The 21352-nt window shown below is 39.2% G+C and overlaps 1 protein-coding gene across 1 annotated transcript in view; it reads right to left on the bottom strand.

Moving 5' to 3' along the window:
• Positions 1-21352, bottom strand: part of fhod3b (formin homology 2 domain containing 3b) — a 151556-nt gene that overhangs the window by 4290 nt on the left and 125914 nt on the right. The window contains exons 6-23 of the mRNA XM_037676348.1: positions 20936-21030; positions 19905-20016; positions 18530-18624; positions 18075-18218; positions 17689-17930; positions 15686-15745; positions 14043-14150; positions 13524-13658; positions 13105-13155; positions 12337-12527; positions 10615-11094; positions 8904-9793; positions 5908-6066; positions 5200-5382; positions 4922-5041; positions 3282-3443; positions 3004-3194; positions 2644-2836 (exon numbers count right to left, since the gene is read on the bottom strand). Of these exons, the coding sequence (XP_037532276.1) occupies positions 2644-2836; positions 3004-3194; positions 3282-3443; positions 4922-5041; positions 5200-5382; positions 5908-6066; positions 8904-9793; positions 10615-11094; positions 12337-12527; positions 13105-13155; positions 13524-13658; positions 14043-14150; positions 15686-15745; positions 17689-17930; positions 18075-18218; positions 18530-18624; positions 19905-20016; positions 20936-21030 (3611 nt within the window). The remainder of the gene's footprint in view (positions 1-2643; positions 2837-3003; positions 3195-3281; positions 3444-4921; positions 5042-5199; positions 5383-5907; positions 6067-8903; positions 9794-10614; positions 11095-12336; positions 12528-13104; positions 13156-13523; positions 13659-14042; positions 14151-15685; positions 15746-17688; positions 17931-18074; positions 18219-18529; positions 18625-19904; positions 20017-20935; positions 21031-21352) is intronic.

Here is a 21352-nt window from a genome sequence, read left to right as displayed (position 1 = left end):
ATATACATACACATATATATATATATACATACACATATATATATACATATTTACACATATATATACATATATACACATATATATACATATATACACATATATACATATATACACATATATATTCACATATATACATATATATATACATATATACACATATATACATATATATATACACATATATACATATATACATATATATATACACATATATACATATATACATACATATATACACATATATATACATATATATATATATATATATGTATATATATATATATATATATATACAGTGCCTTGCAAAAGCATTCAGGCCCCCTTGAACTTTTCAACCCTTTGCCACATTTCAGGCTTCAAACATAAAGATATAAAATTTTAATTTTTTGTGAAGAATCAACAAGTGGGACACAATCGTGAAGTGGAATGAAATTTATTGGATGTGTCAAACTTTTTTAACAAATAAAAAACTGAAAAGTGGGGCGTGCAATATTATTCGGCCCCCTTGCGTTAATACTTTGTAGCGGCGCCTTTTGCTGCAGTTCCAGCTGCAAGTCTCTCGGGGTTTGTCTCTATCAGTTTTGCACATGGAGAGACTGAAATTTTTGCCCATTCTTCCTGCAAAACAGCTCGAGCTCAGTGAGGTTGGATGGAGAGCATTTGTGAACAGCAGTCTTCAGCTCTTTCCACAGATTCTCGATTGGATTCAGGTCTGGACTTTGACTTGACCATTCCAACACCTGGATACGTTTATTTGTGAGCCATTCCATTGTAGATTTGTCTTTATGTTTTGGATCATTGTCTTGTTGGAAGATAAATCTCCGTCCCAGTCTCAGGTCTCTTGCAGACTCAAACAGGTTTTCTTCCAGAACGGTCCTGTATTTGGCCCCATCCATCTTCCCATCAATTCTGACCATCTTCCCTGTCCCTGCTGATGAAAAGCAGGCCCAAACCATGATGCTGCCGCCACCATGTTTGACAGTGGGGATGGTGTATTCAGGGTGATGAGCTGTGTTGCTTTTACGCCAAACATATCGTTTTGCATTGTGGCCAAAGAGTTGGATTTTGGTTTCATCTGACCAGAGCACCTTCTTCCACATGTTTGGTGTCTCCCAGGTGCTTGTGACAAACTTTAAACAACACTTTTTATGGATATCTTTGAGAAATGGCTTTCTTCTTGCCACTCTTCCATAAAGTTCAGATTTGTGCAGTGTACGACTGATTGTTGTCCTATGGACAGACTCTCCCACCTCAGCTGTAGATCTCTGCAGTTCATCCAGAGTGATCATGGGCCTCTTGGCTGCAGCTCTGATCAGTCTTCTCCTTGTTCAAGATGAAAGTTTAGAGGGACGGCCGGGTCTTGGTAGATTTGCAGTGGTCTGATACTCCTTCCATTTCAATATGATTGCTTGCACAGTGCTCCTTGGGATGTTTAAAGCTTTGAAAATCTTTTTGTATCCAAATCCAGCTTTAAACTTCTCCACAACACTATCTCGGACCTGCCTGGTGTGTTCCTTGGTCTTCATGATGCTCTCTGCACTTTGAACAGAACCCTGAGACTATCACAGAGCAGGTGCATTTATACGGAGACTTGATTACACACAGGTTGATTCTATTTATCATCATCAGTCATTTGGGACAACATTGGATCATTCATAGATCCTCACTGAACTTCTGGAGTGAGTTTGTTGCACTGAAAGTAAAGGGGCCCAATAATATTGCACGCCCCACTTTTCAATTTTTTATTTGTTAAAAAAGTTTGACACATCCAATAAATTTCATTCCACTTCACGATTGTGCCCCACTTGTTGTTGATTCTTTACAAAAAATTAAAATTTTATATCTTTATGTTTGAAGCCTGAAATGTGGCAAAAGGTTGAAAAGTTCAAGGGGGCCGAATATGTTCTCAAGGCACTGTAAATAAACTGAATTGAATTGAAATCGAGTGTTGGCAGTCAGGTGACCAGCGAGCCGACAGCCTCATGAACACTGTTCACCAACTACTTTCCGTCCAGTAAGACAGAACCTTAAAGAAAATTACATGAAAGCAATGCCAGCTGTACTCTACATGTTTAACTATTTCCTTACATCAACTTTTAATGAGATTTCCACCCGTTGGTGCCACAAAACAAACACTTCAGACCCAGTAAATATCTCTGCTCTATTTGTGGAACAGACAAATCTACAGTAACTGACTGTAGGCATGCCTCTAAGGTGTGCACCCCTGTTACTTCTCCTTAAGGGATGTCCAGAGGTTTGCATTTTCACACAGAGATTGAATTAGGGTCCGTTTGAAGAGAGAGGGGTCCCTGTCAGGTCCAAAGGTGGAGGCTTCTCTGAGCTGCCGACTCTCCGAGGTTCGAGGGATTTTAATCACACACCAAAATGTTTGCTCTGGCCTTTCTCAGGCTGCTGCAGCTACAGAATGGGATACACTGAAAACAACGCGCTGATTGTTGTTACAGTAACTTATACATGTGAATGCACAGGAACTCTGCTGATGTCATTAGGAATGGACCCAGATTAAGGATATAGCCGTTGTCAGGGGATTGTTAATATCGCTCTGCAGAAATGAGAGAGTACAAACTAAACAAAGAGGATGATTGGAAAATGAAGGGAGTGTGTGTGCTGAGGAGCACTTACATCTGTTATCATTTTCCCCCTGGTCTTGTTTCTCTCTCTGTGGTTGGCCCTCTTCTGTTTCTGTTGCAGCACGCGCTCTCTCGTTGTGCGATACTCCAGGGCAAACTCGCTCAGGATTTTACTGAAGCGATGAATGCTGACCTCGCGGACGGCGTATATCGGATGGCCGAGGAACAACAGAAAGGCATGAAACCTGCAGATGTGAAGAGCATCCATGTGTAGACGTTCAAAAACACACACTCTGCTGATGTGAGTTGACACTAAAACTTGAGCGTTACATGAAACATTTCATGCAGTTTACAAACATTTAGCACAAAAGCGGAAGAATCTTGCTTTGAATGAATCTAAACTTAGACAAACCTGTTGAGGATTCTGCGGTGTACAATTTTGAGGATTATGATTCTTTCCGCGCAGTCTTTGAGGAAATCGGACATCTTTTGCTTTAATGCTGGTTTCATCTCGTGTTTTGCAATGACTTTCAGGTGATCCCATGATGCTTTGCACCGTCGCTCCATCTGAGCCAGATTATCCTGAAGCTGGTCAAAGTCCACCTGAGAGCCAAATCCCAAATCGTTAAAAGACTCTTCATTTTGGTGTTAACACACAGAAAACAACAATGATGGAGATGTTGGTTTGACCTTGGTCAAGCGGGTGATGGCACCAATCTCCGAGTAAAGATCTGTGCTGTCTGGAAACTTCTCGACCACAATGGAGCAGGCGTGGTGCAGCAGCGACTGCTTGTGAACTGTGTCCTTCACCTCTGGGACTTTCTCCAAGTAACTCAACTCAAAGCCTTTGGCCTGCAGGTCCATAAACACAAAGAGAAACACGGTGAGCATGTGCACAGAAACAGCTCGGTGAAATCACTAATCTGGAGCACTTGCTCCTGCAACAAATTGCAGTGAATTTCCTTTCTGGCATAGTTAGAAGAAAAAAAACAAACAAAGAAACTCAATGGTGTGCGCAAACCAGATATTTAGATTCACGAGACTGATATGATCAAAAACTATGATATATTCAGGCCAGACTGATTATTCTTCTGAGCAGAGTAAAGCAAAGCAGGTCAGAATTCATCACGAAGAACATAATTCTAACAGGGTCCGCCTTGTTCCTCTGCCAGCTTTAAACAGCTAACTGCAAAATATAAAAGCAGCAGTTATTTACGGGAACCGCTTGTTTTGATGTTGATGACTCGTATTTCCCCCTTTGGTCGTTTGGCTTTCCAATCCCAGAGGCTCACACACACAGCTGCACACACACACATACTGTACATGTGATGAAGTGAGAACAAAAGCACAGAAACACGAGCTCACATAAGCACCCAGACGAATGTGAACTTCCAAAAAATACACAACCTCTGCCCCTTTTTATTCCTCACTAGACAGAGCCAGACTCAGCAGAAGCTGAAATGAGTATTTTTACAACAGGAGGATGGTGTGGGCTGCACACACACACACACATACACACACAGGCCAGTCGTCTTGTCTAAACCCGTGGTTCTCAAACTGGGGTCCCCAAACCCCTGGGGGCGCGAGCTGGTGCTTGGGGGTCCGCATAAAAATAAAAATAATAAAAATAATAATTATATATATATATATATATATATATATATGTGTGTGTGTTTTAGAAGCACACAGATGCTCAACAACCTGTTAAAATACACCAAAATGCAGGAAATCCCATCTACTTTATTCAAAATTTTCTTGGGGAGGACCCCCCATCCACCCACTATTTGCATCCCAGCATCAATCGGTTTACAATTTAAGCCCTGTTACTTGGTATGACTACTGCTGTTATGATTCTGTTCAGTTTTATGTAAGGAGTAATAATTTATAATAATTTGATGAAGTGGCGATACATTTTTGTTCAGTATGTGAATAGGTAAAGTTGTAAAGTGATTGTTGATGCTGTTAATTTTCTCAAAACTGTAATTTGTGGAAGTTGGAATACAAAAAATTGTTAATTAAGTGTGTCTTGAATGAAAAATACTCCATGTTTAAAAGTATACTGTTAAAGAACAGGTCTTAAGTATTTATGTTACACAAATATTTCCATTGCATTAAAGAGACAAATTGAAGAAACTAATATTTAATAAACATGAGGGTTATGAGGAGGTCCCTGAAACTTTTGTCCCCTTTTCTGTCCCTGAATCTTAAACGTTTGAAAATGCCTGATCTAAACTAATGCTGGCTGATGATAATGAGGTAAGAAGAGCTAGAAGAAAATACAAAGTAACAAATAAGAACATTTCAGGGAGTCTTGACTTATTTTTACTTACATTTGAACCATTAAGGAAGTTACCAATAGCCAGCAGAGTGGTTAAAATGTATCTGAGTGTTTTATTTTTCTCTAATTGGTCCATTCCCTCCTTCAGGTCTTGCAAAGGTTCTGCCACTTCCTAAAAGAAAGAAAAAAAACACATCCTCACTCTTAATATTCATGATTTCTGGTCTCCTTGCCTCCTAAAAAGGAAACAAAAAAAAAACGGTAGCTTATTGAGCTTAACTTGATAACTTGTAGTTATGTAACAAATGAGGAGACAGTAACGTGTCCAACCTTCTCCAGAAGCTCATAGTCCATCTTGAACGCCCACAGCTGCAGACGAGCTGACAGCTCGGTGATGGAGGAGAGGGTGAGCAGGAACTGCTCTGCACTGCCCAGAGGAATGTCCGGGTTCATCAGCTGAGCCTCCTGGATCTTCTGCTTCTCTTCCTCCGTGGGGATCATTGTGAGGATTTTCTAGAAGGACAAGATGAGAAGATATGGCTTAGAAAGTCATTTATCAGTAATATAGTTTTATCTGCCTGTATCAGATTTGTACATGGTATGTCTGTATATTTGTAGCTCAGGTTTTCTAAGCTGTTTCCAGCTTTCCCACAAAGTTGTCTGACATCTGAACTTTTAACCTTGCTTTTGTTGTCCTGCTGCAAATACCTTCAGAGGAATAAAATCTTGGAGGAATCTCCTCTCTGCTGAAAATAAACTCAGGGAGAAGCTCTAAACAGCAGCTTATATAACTAAAGTATGCAGGATTAACTGTTACCTGCTGAAATGAAGTCCTTCAAATACCAATCATTCAGTTTTTAACATGAACTCAACATAACCTCTAACAACCATACATGAAAAAGGTTACATATGCAGCCAGACAAATCTGACAAAATATCAACTGTGAAAAACTTTATGTAACAGATGAACAAGAAATGGTACCAGAGCATCGTTTGAAAGCACCTTAAGACTGCAGATTATATAAAAACGAAAGCTTACCTCAATGCCTTCCTTGTTTAGTGCATACTCATCAAAGTTAAGAATAGCTGTCTTTATTGTGCGAGGAGGAGGTAAAACCGTTAGTCCAATATTTATTGCGTTGCTGCGTTTTGAATCCAGGACAATGGTCTCTTGTCGTTTGCCATCAATTGCTGCTTTCTAAGAGATGTGGAAAAAAGTGTGAGATTATTATTTGAACCAGTTTATATTGAGTGAAATATGTAAGATGTTAGTAAAATCCACTTGCTGCTCTTTGGCAATTCTATTTCCATTTATCCAGTTTAGACAATATGCGCAGCGTTAGTATTTATTACTATCAGGAGGCATTTATGAAAATGTACAGTGTAGTAAGGAGTTCCTTATTTTTCTCTGTAAGGATGTGGAAAAAGTTCCCCAATTTATTTAAAAGCTACTTTCTGTGCCTTTTTTATGACAACTTTTGTAGGTTGCTTTGCAGGTGCTAGACTTGTTTGTAAAAATCAGTAAGGACATCTGACCTGTGAGAACTCAAGAGTGTTAGGTGGTTTTGGACAGAGAGACAGGTATTTTTGGACAGTCAAGAGACAGGCTTCCTGCAAAATAGAACAACTTTGCTTGTTTTTCTACTGAAACTAAAAATTAAACTTTGCCAAAGAAGAGAGAGAATTTTGAGAGCATATGGTTTAATAAAATATGCTAAGATGCTTTTATTTTAGCTTAGGGGTCCAACGTGTTTGGTGTAAATCTGACAGACTACAACCAATAAAGCAAAGTGAAGCATGTGGGTGAGAGTGTGATGTGTGGGGTTGCATGCCTTTAAAAGGAATAGATAACATTAGATTTACAGACTCCAGCCCTCCATTCATCCATCATCTGCTACTAGACCCAGAGCCGGGTCATGGGTGCAGCAGATTGAGCAGGGAGGCACAGACATCTCTTTCCCCAGCCACTTCTTCCAGCTCATCTGGGAAGATTTCAAGGTGTTTCCAGGCTAGCCGGGGTACAGTCTCTCCAGTGTGTCCTGGCTTTTCCCCCAGGGTCTCATCCCAGTTGAACATGCCCAGAAAATCTCCCTTCTGAGGCATCCAGGGGACATCCATACCAGAAGCTCAAACCACCTCAACTGGTTTCTATTGACGTAGCAATGCAGCAGATTCACTATAAGTTTCTCCTAGATAACTGAACTTCTCACTCTTTTTCTAAGGAAAAAGGTACCCTGCAGAAAAAAGTCATTTTGACCTCTTGTATCCACAAACAAATTATGTCTTTAAATGCCTGAACAACCTTGCCTCACCATGTCTGTCTGAGCTGCTTCAGCCTTACTGCCCTCCCCGATCCTTAAGATCAGCTGATCGGTTGCTGCCGACAGTCCCTAAAACTAGGCTGAAGCTCAGAGGTGACAGAGCTTTTGCTGTTGTTGCTCCCAAGTTATGGAACAACTTGCCCTTGAGTGTCAGACAGGCCTCCTCTCTTCCTGTTTTTAAATCTCTTTTAAAAACACACTTTTATTCTTTGGCTTTTAACACGTGATCTTATCTTTTAGGGCATCTTAAAACACACCTGCCGTGAACCTGGTTTGTGTATGTTTTTAAGTTTCTTTGTGTATGCTTTGTATGTTTTTATTGCCTTAATTATTTTGTAGTTTTGTCTTATTGTACAGCACTTTGGTTACCCCTGCGGTTTTTAAAACGTGCTATAGAAATAAAGTTTATTGATTGATTCTTTTGGTTACTAACCAGAGTTTGTAACCATTGGTGAGGGTAGGAACAAAGACTGACCAATAAACAGAGAGATTTGCCTCATAACTCTTTCGTTCTCTTCTTCACAAAAGAACTGCACAAAGTATGCAATACTGTACTGTGGAAGCCACACCAAACTGTGTTGATCTCACGACCCATTTTTCTGTTATTCATGAACAAAATCTCAAGATACTTAAACCTCTCCATTTGAGGCAGAATCTCACCCTCAACCCTAAGAGGGTAATTCACCCATTTCCGACCGAGGACCATGGCCTTAGATTTCGAGGTACTGGTGTTCATCCAAGCTGCTTCAGAATCAGCTGTGAATGACTCCAGTTAGCATTGAAGGTCATGGCACAATGACGCCAATAAGACCACATCATCTGCAAATAGCAGAGATGGAATCCTGAGGCCATGGATCAGACCCCTCCCATCCCCTGGCTGTACCAAGAAATTGGCAGAGTCTTACTCCCACCCTGAAGGGGTGTGTCTTACTGCCAGCAATGTGAACCAGACTCTTGCACAGTTTGTATAGCAACAGATGCCCAATCCAATATCTTCAAATCACCCTCCTCAACAAAACCTTGGGAACACTGTCTAATGCCTTCTCCAAGTTGACAAAACAATGTGGACTGGTTGGAAAAACTCCCATTTCCCCTCGAGGACTTGAGCAAGGGCAAATAGCTGGTCTAGTGTTCCTCTTAAATCCAAGTTATGACCACTGACTGGATTTTTTTTCTCCAGCACCCTTCCAATTACAGGGGAATCACACTCCTCAGCCTTGTCCTTCCTTTTGAATAGAGGAAACATCACCCAATCTACCAATCCAATGCATCTGATGTTACAAAGTTGTATGAACCAAAACAGCTCAGCAACATCCAGAGCTTTGAGAAACAAGGTGGCTCTCAACCACCCACAAAGCCCTGCCACCATGAAACTATTTTACTACCTTGGCAACCTCAGCCCTATTGATCCCCAAAGCCCTGCAACTCAGTCTCCTCCATGGAGGACATGCTAAGAAGGTCCTTGAAGTGTTCTTTTTACTGCTTGAGATTAGGAACGTTTGATAGACAAAGCAACTGAATCATAAAAGCAATGAAAACAATTCTGATAAAATTAAAACATCTCAAGAGAACATTTTAAAATCAAAATGTTCTCCAAACCAAGAAAGATGTGTCATGAACTCCAAATAGCTGTTTTGATACTTGTATTTTGGTTTTACTAAAACAGTTTTTAAATCTGTTTTAAACAGAGTTTTAATTTTTGAAAAACCCATACCTTTGTGACTGACAGCTCCTTGGATTTGGTCTCAAACAGCTGCTCCAGTTTAGAAGTGTCCAATTTAATTGGCTCCAGTTTGGCCCACATGGACTCCTTACAGAACTTATGATTCTTACACTGCCAATCCATAGGACGCACCTCGTTCCAGAACAGACGAATGGTCTTCTTCTTCTTTTGGAACAGAGGTGCCTCCCCACGCTTAAGGTGAGGGGAGGGGGGAGGAATGGGAGCCATAAATGGAGGGGGTGGGGGCATAATTTTGCCAAGAATGGGAGGAGGTGGGGGGCACCCAAACAAGGGTGGAGGTGGTGGGAGGGCAGAACCGAACGGTGTAGGGGGTGAGTCTATTACATTGTCCATATCTAAAATGTCCAAGTCGTCCTCGTCTTTTAGGTCAGTGAAGTCCATTTCTTTGATGCGCAGCTCCCTGGGTGTAGCCATCAGCTGATCCCAGATATGATCAGACTCCTTCTTGGGGGGTAAAGCAGACGAGGCTGACACTGATGGTTTGTCAGTCTGCTGTTGCTCTTTAGAGGCCTCTACCTCCTGTAGAGATGCTAGACCTTTGACTAAATCTCCAAACTTCTCTGCCACTGCTCGGACACTGCCATGGTTGTCCAGATGTCCCACCTCCATTTTTTTCACATTTTCCTCTCTGGCCTGTCTGTTCGCCTCCAGTGTGGAGATCTTGGTGACCAAACTACTCACAGAGTCGCTCATCTCCTTCTCTTTCTCACATTTACAGTTCTCCTTCTCAGACCCTCCTGCATCTCCTTTGTCCTCAGTGGTTGCCTTCTGAGCATAAAGCATTTCCAGCATAAAACGCTTGTTATTGAGAATCTTCTTGCATTGGTCATTCACATCAACCTCTTCTAGACTCCACTGGCCTGTTAGAGAAACAGTTTTCATGAGAGAAACGTGTGTACATTGTTATCAAGCATGTGTCATGAAAGTATAGTTTGTGGCTAGAATGGACCCAAATGCATGTAAGCAGTGGGCTACAATCCTGACTTAATTATGAATGCACTTTGGTAACAGTTCCCATTTTAAATGTGCTATACAAATACATTTGACTTGACTATTAAAAGAAGAAACCAACAAGAGAGTAACATGACATGAACTGGCGTTAAAAGGAATTAACACGAGGATCTGACCGTAAACTAAAGCCAAGTGATCTGTAAGGAACAGGAACCAGGAACTACTGAGGACATCAGAAGGGTGCAATCAATCATAATAACAGAACATAAATCAGCTGAATAGCTAAAATGAAATATAAGAAACTCAAACAGTTCAATACAGATAAAACCAGAAACAGATTCTACATTAACAATGTGAATAAATTATTTTTCATTCATTCAACCTTTATTTAAACAGGTTAATCCCATTGAGCCTCACGGACTCATTTACAAGAGAGACCTGATCTACACAAATGTGTGCAACTATTTTATGTGTGTGTGTTACTTTTTATTTCAATTTAATTGGTACAAGCAGTGTTTAAATGTGATTTACAAATAAATCTAACACAAAGATGGTTTAATGATTTAGCTTCAACTTTTAATATATTGGCAAAGTCTGAAGACACTGCAATGTATGGCAGGATGAATTGCATTTAAACAGGAATTACAGTAATTTCTTTCATCTACTCAATTGTGTGCAATTAGTATTATATATATATACTATAATTAATATAATCAAGCTTCAGTTGTACCTGATTTCATGTCATTGGTGATTTTCTCCTCTCGTTCCTCCCTCTCCAGAGTGCTGCTTGTAGAAGAAATGCTGGATGCAGAGCAGTTGTCCTTTTCATTCATCTCCTCATTCTGTCTCTCCTTCTCACTTAGCAGTAAGCTTTCTTCTACATCTCTTCCTGCTGGCTGCACCTTCTCAGACGCCTCCTCTACCACTACATCTACCTGTGTCTCTCTGACCTCTTGAACATCAGCTACTTCCTCTGTACTTTGCACCTGCTCTTGTGTCTCTTCTTGCTCTCTGTCCAACTCTTCATCCAGCTGTGCTGCTATATTCTCATCAGATGGAGTCTCTGCAGCATCTTCAGTCTCTGCATCAGTCTGCTGTTTGTCTGGTTCTTTGGGAGGTGCTGGGGAACATTCTGGTACGGATAACTCTGGTGCAGGACTTTTGGTTCTGGTCTGGGGGTCAAGCTTTGGACCTGATATGTGTTCTGCTCCTAGAAATGAAATCAAAACAATGATCAATCTATGAATTAAAAAATAGGGTCACAAATTGACTTAAATTCAACTCCTGCCCTCATTAAAACAAACAAACATTTTCAGTTCTCTTGTAATGAGTCCTCGAGGCTCACTGGGATTAACCTGTCTAAATAAAGGTTGAATGAAAAAAAACAACAATCAAAACACCATCAAGTGTAAAGCTCTGACTCATTTTTGACAGAAGGACTGCACCATATTAGGAAAACGTAATTTTGCTCTTATTGAATATTGCAATAACTATCAGTTGTGATGAACATTTCTTCTCTTTCATTATGATGCTTTTGAATATAACTGTGCATCTTTACTATCAATAAAATCAAGCATGGATATTGAGGAGAATGAGAATCCATACAACTCATTAAATAAATAATAATGTGCAAGAAAAATAATTGTCATATATTGGCCATAACAGTCTGAAAAGTTATTCAGTATTGAATTGTATGTACACTTATATTTTGATGACAATAAATGTAACTCGTGATGGCAAAATAAATCAAAATGAGCACAGGCTGCAGAGCAAAAAAATGAAAATATAGATTTCATGCTGTAATTGAGATTTGCATAAAAATGAGTGCCTAAAGACACCATCTAGCAATCCCAGTAAATGAAGTAGCATAACTCTAATCTGCCTTTAAATCAAAGTTTTTTTTAGAAGGAATGTCATCAGACTGATGAAGCCCTTCGGATAGAGGGCGAAACGTCTTTCCACAAAGAATAAACTGTTCAGATGACCTGACTGACCATTATTGGATTTTGTACCTGGATGATTGAACATGTACTTTGATGTCTTTAACTACTTTGGCTGTGGCTGCCTGCCTGCGAGGAGTCGACGGGGACAGGACAGCCTCCACTAAGTGTACTTCTTGGAGGGGAAAACAGTTTACTTGGGACTCCTCAGACTGACGAAGCCCTCCGGATAAAGGGTGAAACATCTTTCCACAAAAAAGAAACTGTTCAGATGACCTGACTGACCATTCTTGGGTTCAGAAATAAATGCTTTGTTTTAACCCTTACAATTTATTTTGAAATTGACAGTTTTTCTCTGCAGGCTGCCATAGCACCAGGAAATCCCCTTGTATAATGTTTGGTTTCTTTCCCTTCTTGAAACTATAGGGGGAAAAATCCTAATTGTGACAGTAACTATGCAATGACCAGTACTGTTGCTAATCTAAATGGCAAGGAATTATTTTTGTTATTACCTGAATTCTGTTGTGCAGTGGTGATGATGTCTTCCTGTGGCATAGAGGGTAAAGGTGCAACACAGCGTGATGCACAACGACTGGCTGGTGTTGGGCTCAGACACAGCGTGATCTCTGTTCGCCCCCGTGTTGGTGCTCTGGGGCGCTCTCGCTCAAACTCCTCTGCAGCTAACCGCTCCACTGCTTTAAACCTGCAACAGAAGAATGAAGCTAACAGATGTGCGCACACACGCTTGGCTAGAAACAATCTGATATACAGCTCTGGTTATTTCAGCTTTGCCATTTGACACTGTGGTATTATTGGTATGTTATTGAGAAATTCAACAGAATGAAACCTGGTTTGGATTAACTGAATGAATGTTGAGTTTGGTTATTTTCTAAATCACATTTTATAACATTTAATAACTTCCAGTAAACTGCTATGTTATAAAATATTAGGCTTTCGAAAATATTACATTTTGGAAGAATGTGAGCCTTATATACGGTAATATTGATGCTATCAGTAAATATTGGCCATTTATGCTGTCTCATTCCAGGAAAATTATGGAATATTGAACTTTAATCTCATTACTCACAGACTCAAATCATGACAAATGACATCCACTTTTTATTAAAATGATACAAAGCATTTTTGGCTACTAACTACTGATTTAGGCTACGGCATTTTTAAAGTAATAACAAGGTTGTTCAAGTTTAAAATATTGAAGATAAAACAAAACAAACATACACTAATGCATGTAAAAAAAAAAGAAAAGAAAGAAAAAGTACCTTTCTGCTCTGGCTTGTCTCGCTTCTTCCCTCTTATCTCCATAATCCCGACTGAGACAAAAATAAACATGATAGCTTGAAAAAGACAATTGGAAACTAATCACATTGAGATGAAAAAAATTTAAAAAAGCATTATCTGCTTAAACGTTATTGATACAGTCTTTGGTTATTATAAAATTATAATGGATGAGAAGAGCATATGTTTCTGCTGAGTTGTCCTGTCACGATTCAGTGAACGTAACGATGTCATAAATAAAGCCCATCTTGTCTCAGTCTCCTGACAGAGTTATGTTCATCTCTGTGGAGTCAAGACTGGAGACACCAGTTGAAAGCTGCCAACAGTACAGAGTGACGACTTGGTATATCTCATTGATATGAACTTCTGCTGCGATTTATCTAACTAATAAGAGGAGACTAACTTGAAGCGATTCCTTTCTTCTCTTTCAATTCTCTGCAGTCGTTCTTCTCGTTCCAAGCGTTTCCTCTCTCTTTCTGCAGCCAGAGACTCCTGATGCTGCCTGTAGGAAGACGTAAGCAAGCTTCCAAAACCAAGTCTAATTGAAAAAGACAAAGAAAAATTAAATGTTTATTTTTTCATTTAGTTATTTAATTATTTATGTATGCATGTATGTACGTACATATGTATGTACATGTGTATGTATGTATGTGTGTGTGTACTGTATGTATGTATGTATATATGTATGCATGTAAATATGTATGCATTTAAGCGTGTATGCGTGTATGTATGTATGTATGTATGTATGTATGTATGTATGTATGTATGTATGTATGTATGTATGTATGTATGTATGTATGTATGTATGTATGTATGTATGTATGTATGTATGTATGTATGTATGTATGTATGTATGTATGTATGTATGTGTGTATGTATGTACTGTACACTTAACTGTATTGAAGCAGATGTTCGGACTGACCTGTCGGACTTGGAGTCTAGTGTGGATGGTGCTGAGTTTGAGAGGCGATGAATGGGTGATGTGAGAGTCTGGTGTCTGCCAGAGAATGGAGAACCTCCAGCAGTGGTTCTGTTAAAGAACAAGAAAATACAATTTAGTATTTATTTTCCCCCCAATTTGTCTGTTTCAACAAAGACAGATAAAGACAAAGAGGTGACTGATAATTCCAAAACCATACAGTTTGTCATTAGACTTTGTGTTGTTGGATTTAGATTTAATGATGTTTCCACATTTGTTTTACAGTTTAACTGTCTGGTTGACTGTTCTCAGGGCAGGCAGTCAACATTTAAGTCTGTCGACTCTCTTTATAAGCATGCATTACTGGTTCTTATTAAAAGCAACGGACAAATAAAAATGCAAGTTTTGCAAATTCAAAAATTTCAGATGAGTTTTGAGCATGACAGGTAATAACATTTTGTTTGATTTATTTGCTGTTTATTTGTTTGATTATTTATTTAGCCCACATTGTATAGTGTGTACTGTTTATTGTATCTGTTTATTGTATATGTTATTCTTTTGTTGTTCTAATTCAACAACGACTTACTCATTAAAAATGCTGCTAAATTTTGTTTCAATCAGAAAAAAACATTCATATTTTAAATGCTGTGTTTTTCATACATTTTTTTCCCATTTACCTTCATTAACATATTCTCTAAAATGTAATTAATTTTTATTTCGTATTAAGTTGTTAGTCTTCTAAAAGCCCTTCTAAGGACGTGTTTTAAGTTAGGTTTGATGTCAATTCTCTCTATATGACATTTATGTTCCTATCCAAAAACCTTTACGAACGAATGCATAAATACTGAGATGCTGCAGATAAAAACTAAACAAAACTAAAAAAAAGAAAAAGTGTCCCTGAGTCCATCAATCACAGATGTCATCAGCTTCCTGTGCAGATATTCATATTGTTTATTTTTTCACTTTGCTTTTAATATATAACATGATTTTATGTATTTTAGTAAAGTATATAAATACAGTAGTCCCTCCCTGAGCCCCAAGTGAAAAACCGCAAAGTAGAAATACATGCAGTAGTACAAGTAGTAAGTAGTAGTTTATATATATGTATATATATATATATATATATATAAATATATATATATATATTTATAAAGGTGTTTTAAACCCTTCCCACACTCTTGCAATATTCTAAACAATATTTCTAAACTCTAAACGTTCTAAAAGAGCACAGAATATCATGATTTCCCTCTCTCTGCCTTCGCTGCTCTCAGCCACTTGCAAGCGTTTTTGGCCACGCCCATTTCTTCGCTCTGCACAGAGAACAGCTGATCAGCTGCAGTAGGAAGTTAATCCTGCAGTATGGGCTGCACAAAAGTGAAGCAGGTGCTAAACAATTTAAAATAATTTATTTTAAATAAAAATTCCATGCCAATCGTGCAGCTCATCCATCAATCAGCCATTTTTGTGTGTCATGTCCAATCTTATTTTGAAAAACCGCGATAGAGCGAGTCCGCGATAAACGAACCGCGAAGTAGCGAGGGACTACTGTACTGAAAGTTAAAAAGATGCAAGTCACTAGTGTAATAAAAACTAAACGTGTCTCTGGGGACTCCTTTCACGCCTGACATGACAACTCCTGGACTTACCTTCCAGCCCAGCAGGGCCTTCTAGCTGAATAAGAAGTAGCAGGTATACTTTCTGTCAGACTGAAGATAAAGAGCAAGAATAAAAGCAAAGTCAAACATTTAGAAGCTAAAAAAAAAGAATCAAATGTAACTCATACGGTGAAGTTAGTAGTGAAGAAGCAGAGGAGGGAGGAAGCACTCAATGAACACAAAAAGCATAGTGCAATTATGGCATTAAAAGTCACCTGACTCTGGTTTAAGTCAAGGAATGAAGAGAAAGAAAAGGTGAGGGTGGCGTTGTTGGGGTGGACTAAAACTGATACAGTCAGGTGGCTGATGAGAACACACCAAGGACTAAAGGTCCTCTTTTTAGGTGCGACGGACACAGGAGAAGATGACCCGCTCTTGGTGCTGAGATACTCGCTCTGCCCTTCGGGGTCACTGGCTGTAGGGAGGATGTTGGCCATACACTTTAAGTTCAGACACATGCTAGGATTGTCTGCTACATCTGGAAGCACACTAGGGTGAAAAAATACAAGGAAGTCTGAGTCCAGAGAGAATAAGGAGGATAATAAAACTTTGATTGGAGGAGAAACTACTGGGGAAGAGTGGAAAAAATGAGGATCACATTTTAGGGAAAGCAGCTGGCCACAGATACCTGTGAGCGCCCTGTCTAGAGGGCTCAATGACTGGGTGACTTTCATCATCTGCCTCCTCATCCTCCTCCTCTTCTTCTTCCTCCTCTTCCTCTTCTCTATGGCGAGAGGAGGGGTCAAGGTTTGAAAGGAGGAACGGGAGGCGGGGAGAGGGGATTTGACAGAGATGTGAAAGCACAGATAAATGGACCAGGAGCAACAGTTCACAGACAGGAGATACAGAAGACATGCTTGTCCAACAAAAAGCATTACAAATATTAGTGTGAAAAAACAAAAGACAAAATCTGAAAAATGTTAGCAGGTAGCAAAATTAGTATGATGATATCTGAAAACATTAGAAACACACGTTAACATGCAACAGCTATGACTACGTGCAAAAGAAACTTCACTAACAAGCTATAAATCCATTATGAAAAGATGAATTATAAACATTTTGTCTGTCTTCTTTTGTTGAGGGGAAGATTTAATGTATTAACCAAGATTATTTAAGTAGAGCTGTCACGTCTGGCTGTAGTGATTGGGTGAGATCATCACATATGAGCATGTTGCCAGTTTGCTATCTGGGTTCTTCTTGGTTGTCTGGATTTCATTAACAATATGGAAAATAGTGATCTTCAAAGGCTGCTTGAATTTCCTATGGTAGACTGGAAGTGGATCGCCTGGTATCAAATGACCGGCTGGAGTGAATTTAGTAAACCTGAAGACTTGACGTCTGCCAAGAACATCAGTAGGTATGCTACTCTGGATTGTATTAACACAGAGCTGTAATGAGATAGAAAGCCTAAATTAAATCTTGGCCTTGTGCTGAAAAGTCTATGCAAAATGTGAAATAAAAGATTCATATAATCTTTGTGAAAATCTAAAAAGTCTTGAAGTTTGCTTCATTGTAAAAACTGTGCTGATTAAAGTCTCACTGAAGAAACCTCGACATGAAAAAAAGAGCAAAAAGCTCAGTTCACCTTGACGGATGCTTCCTCTTTTCATTAGTGTTAAAACAGGATCTTTGACCATACGGGGAAAAACAAAGATCTAAATGATATTTTGTAGCAGTGGTCTCATATTTTTCATTCTTTCACATCCTAAAAAAAAAAAAAAGAAATTCTCAGCTTTAACTCTGGTAAAGTAGCTCCAAGACTATAATGTAATATTCAGTCAGTTATTAAAAGCTACCTCTGAGAAAAATCATTTGCGTTTCTTCTATTTCCCTGACTTTAAAATGTATAAGATTACCCCACTGGTAAGGGGTGTGACCTCAAAGTGACCTCATAAAACCACAGTCAGATAAAGTTCAAGCCAGCGTGGAGGCACACTGATGAAACATTCTTTTCCAAAATCTTCGTCTCTGCTCCTGTTCTCCTTTTCCCTCACCTTATGTCTTCATCCCGTTGGCCACCAGCAGACAGGAACCTGCTGGAATGAACGTGAGGGCTGTTGGGGGAGGCTGAGGCTGACGTGTGGTCTCTGCTGTTCTGAAGTGAATGTCTCCGGCTCCGTCTTCTGTCCTGGCCTCGCCTCTCATTGGTGCAGTCAACACTAGCCCTCCGCCGGTCCTTCCGGCCATTAGGGGGCAGCTGGGCTTCATCATCCCCATCCTCATGGCGAAGAGTCATCTGAATCAAAAAGGCATTGAAGTTTAAAATTCAATCACAGCCTGGACACACATTTAGCTTTTGCTTGCTTAAAAAAACAACAACAATGAAATAAGTCCCACTGTAATAAGACACAGTAATGATTAGTAGTGTGTGCTTCTTGACCTCATAGATGTTGAACTGTTCGATAAGATCGAGGTCGGTGCCTTTTCTGCTCAGGTGTCTCTGAGCTGTGCCTTCAATGCCCTGCTCCTCGAGACAGTCCACCAGGTCATAGTAGGAGTCCTGGTCTGGAAGGCCTGCCAGAGTCTGAGGAACAGACACGTCATTTTAAAATACACAGGTTTATAGACTAATGCTTCATTATCGCTGATGATTTTTAGCTATATTTTTCTGATGTAGAAAAACTATGAAACAATGAAAATAGAAAATAAACAGTAGTTTTAATCAGGAATGGGAAATGTTGATGAGAAGAGTATAAGTTAGTCATACAGTATATCCATCTATCAATACAATGTACAAAGAACATCTAAAAGACAGCAAACAAAAAAGGCAGAATGTGACAGAATAAATGATGAAAAAACATTATGTATTTGTTTTGTAAAATCGTATTTTCTTACCTTATTAATAAGCGTCATTGCAAACACCAGCAGCTCAGTATCCACGCCATCCTTCTCATCCAGGATCTCCATGACATTTGACCATGGTTTAGTATCTGTGCCACCAACGACATGCAAGGAATTGATTGTGCAAAACAAGGCAAACTTCCAGCAAAACAGCCTTCGTTTCAAAAATTATACAGACAAGAACCAAATCCAACCCATCTGTTCATCTTGCGATGTAAAAAAAACAGTTCAGAAGCATCACTTTACAAAAACAAAACAAATATTTCATGGCTCCAGTGGGAGATCTCCAGTTATAAGCTCTTGAAGTGTGCCAGTGGGAAACAGCAGAAATGTCTTTATCTTCAATCAAAAAGAAGCAACTCCATACTTCAGTCATGGTCGACTCCATCTTCTCATCAACTGAGGATCTTGCTAGTCTTTTTGCAAAACAACAGAAGCAGCAATGGAATAAGAGTGAACTGAGACAGAAGGAAACCTGACCCCTCAACACAGAAAGCAGCCCTCGCTGCTTGTCACTGGACAATGTTGAGTTTTAACAGTTGCAGGTAACCGAAGCCTTCTGCAGGGGGCCGCGTCTCAATAAGGTTTGATTCATGCACAACTACGGAGCAGCTCAGGATTAGTAATCTGATCACTTATTCTGTTTCACTGGCTTCACTGAGCAGCAGATAATTAAATTCCATATGATAAATCCTAGGATAACACAATGAATAATATGATTAGTGTACGCAACTGTACATACAGACATTTAAGAAAACATGTGGACACTTCATGACTTGCTTTTGACTGACACATAAAATAATCTGGATACTAAAGTTAACTCGTATCATCTTGTTACCATATTATTAGCTTTAAGGTGGTATCTGACTGGGCTGTGACATATGGAGACTAGTTGTTGACTCAGAATTGGTGAAAGTAACCAAGCGACCAGCATCGCAACCAACTTTAATAAAATCACAGTCTATTTTCAGACTGGAAACACCTGCAACAAAATGTACATGGATCCGAGATAGGTTGGACATGTTGATGATGACTCTAGTGAGAAAATCTGTTTCAGAAATGTTTGAACAAAACTCAAGCGATGAGATGGCGAGCCTCTGTGACTCAAAGAAAGAAACTGAGAACCACGAACGTCTGAGACACTCTGGAGACTCCCTCACAAACTTTATTCACCAACTAGTCGCCAACAGTTGCAACATAGTGATACCTTTAGCGTCCCAAAAAAGACATAGAATAAAACATTGAATTATACTGTATAGCCTATTGTGTATTTTTGTTTCTTAATTTAAATTTAAAAAGTACTTAATGGCAAAACCAGAAGTTTTTAATCTTAACATTAAAAATATACAGTGTATTTCCAGTGTCTTACCTCTTTTGGCATCCACAGTGTTCACAGCCTTTATGAGCAGGGCAGCATTACTTTCTGTGTACTCCACAAATACGAGCAGCAGCTTAAGAGACGTCTTAACCACCAGACGAAACTACAAAAATAGATAAATAAATAAATTACAAAGCCCGGATCAATGCTGAAATTAAAGGACTAGTAACATCCATGAATCAGCAGGAAATTTCAATTTCTAAATGCTTCATGTCATGACATTGTAGCAGCTGTTTCCTGTCTGAACAGGCTTGAGAGGTTTGATACGAGACAACGAGAGCTCACTGGATCATGTTTATTTCAAGCCCTTAACAAAACAGGGTAAAAAAAATATTAATACTGCAAATTTAATATTCTAATACTGTAGGATATGAGTCTAAATATGGCACGGAAACAAAAACACACTAAAAGTTTAGAAATCTAAAAAAAAAAAGTGTGGAAAAGTCAAGATTCTTTATTGTCATTCGCATCACATGTGGTACATGAGGTGGAACAAATTTGTGGTACTCAAGGTCCCAGTTGCATCCAACAAAAGTATAAACTGTAAAGAAACAGTAATAAGATCTAAGATACTGTATGAACTAATAATACACTAAGCACTAGTAGTACAAAAACAATACGCCGAACAACAGCAGCACAAACATGAGTCTGAGTGAGCAGATGAGTATGAATGAACACAGCAGTATGAGATCAGCAGCATGAGATCAGCAGCGCATATCAAGAATTAAGTTGCATTACAGTGATTTTATTTCACAGTGATAATCCTGAAAGAGAGAGAGAGAGAGAAAGAGAGAAAGAGAAAAAGAAAGAACCTTCTTGAACTAAACTAAATTGCTTGTGTAGCAACATGGCCACTGGGGGGCTAAGGTGACCAGAATGACAGCAGGATTGCTTCCGTGCAAACAAAGTTGCTCATGATTTAATCTGCTTTGTAAGAGCCATAATGAGATTGCTGAGATGGGATTACAGAGTCTGCAGTTTCATTACTAAATGAAGCTCTTTTAAATGTGTACATGTCTTACCTTTGAACCAATCAAAGTGTAGAGCCACTGGACCGTTTCATTGTGGGATATGAGGCCGTTCATCCCATCCACATACAGCATTATCTGACCAAGAGCTACACAGAGAAAAACAGCAACAGAAAGACGAACAGGAGTGGGATTAGACAAAACAGATGCTGTTCGGTTCATCTTTGTCAACACAAAACAGTAACAGCTTACTCAGTGTTGTGATCCAATGGTTAAAATTCACAGTTCAGCCTGCAAATGGACTAAATTTATCCACTATATGAAAAAACACAATTCATTGAACTTGTCATACAGAACACATACTAAGAATCGTTCACATGAATGTAATCACTCATCTTTGTGTTCATGAAAGGGTAACTGGTGTCTAAAACAGCCAATAACATAAAGAAGAGAGCAGACGTGGGGGGAAAA

Source organism: Nematolebias whitei, chromosome 5 (assembly GCF_014905685.2).
Source record: "Nematolebias whitei isolate Nwh7 chromosome 5, NemWhi1, whole genome shotgun sequence".
NCBI lineage: Eukaryota > Metazoa > Chordata > Actinopteri > Cyprinodontiformes > Rivulidae > Nematolebias > Nematolebias whitei.
This window is presented reverse-complemented; position numbering and strand designations above follow the sequence as displayed.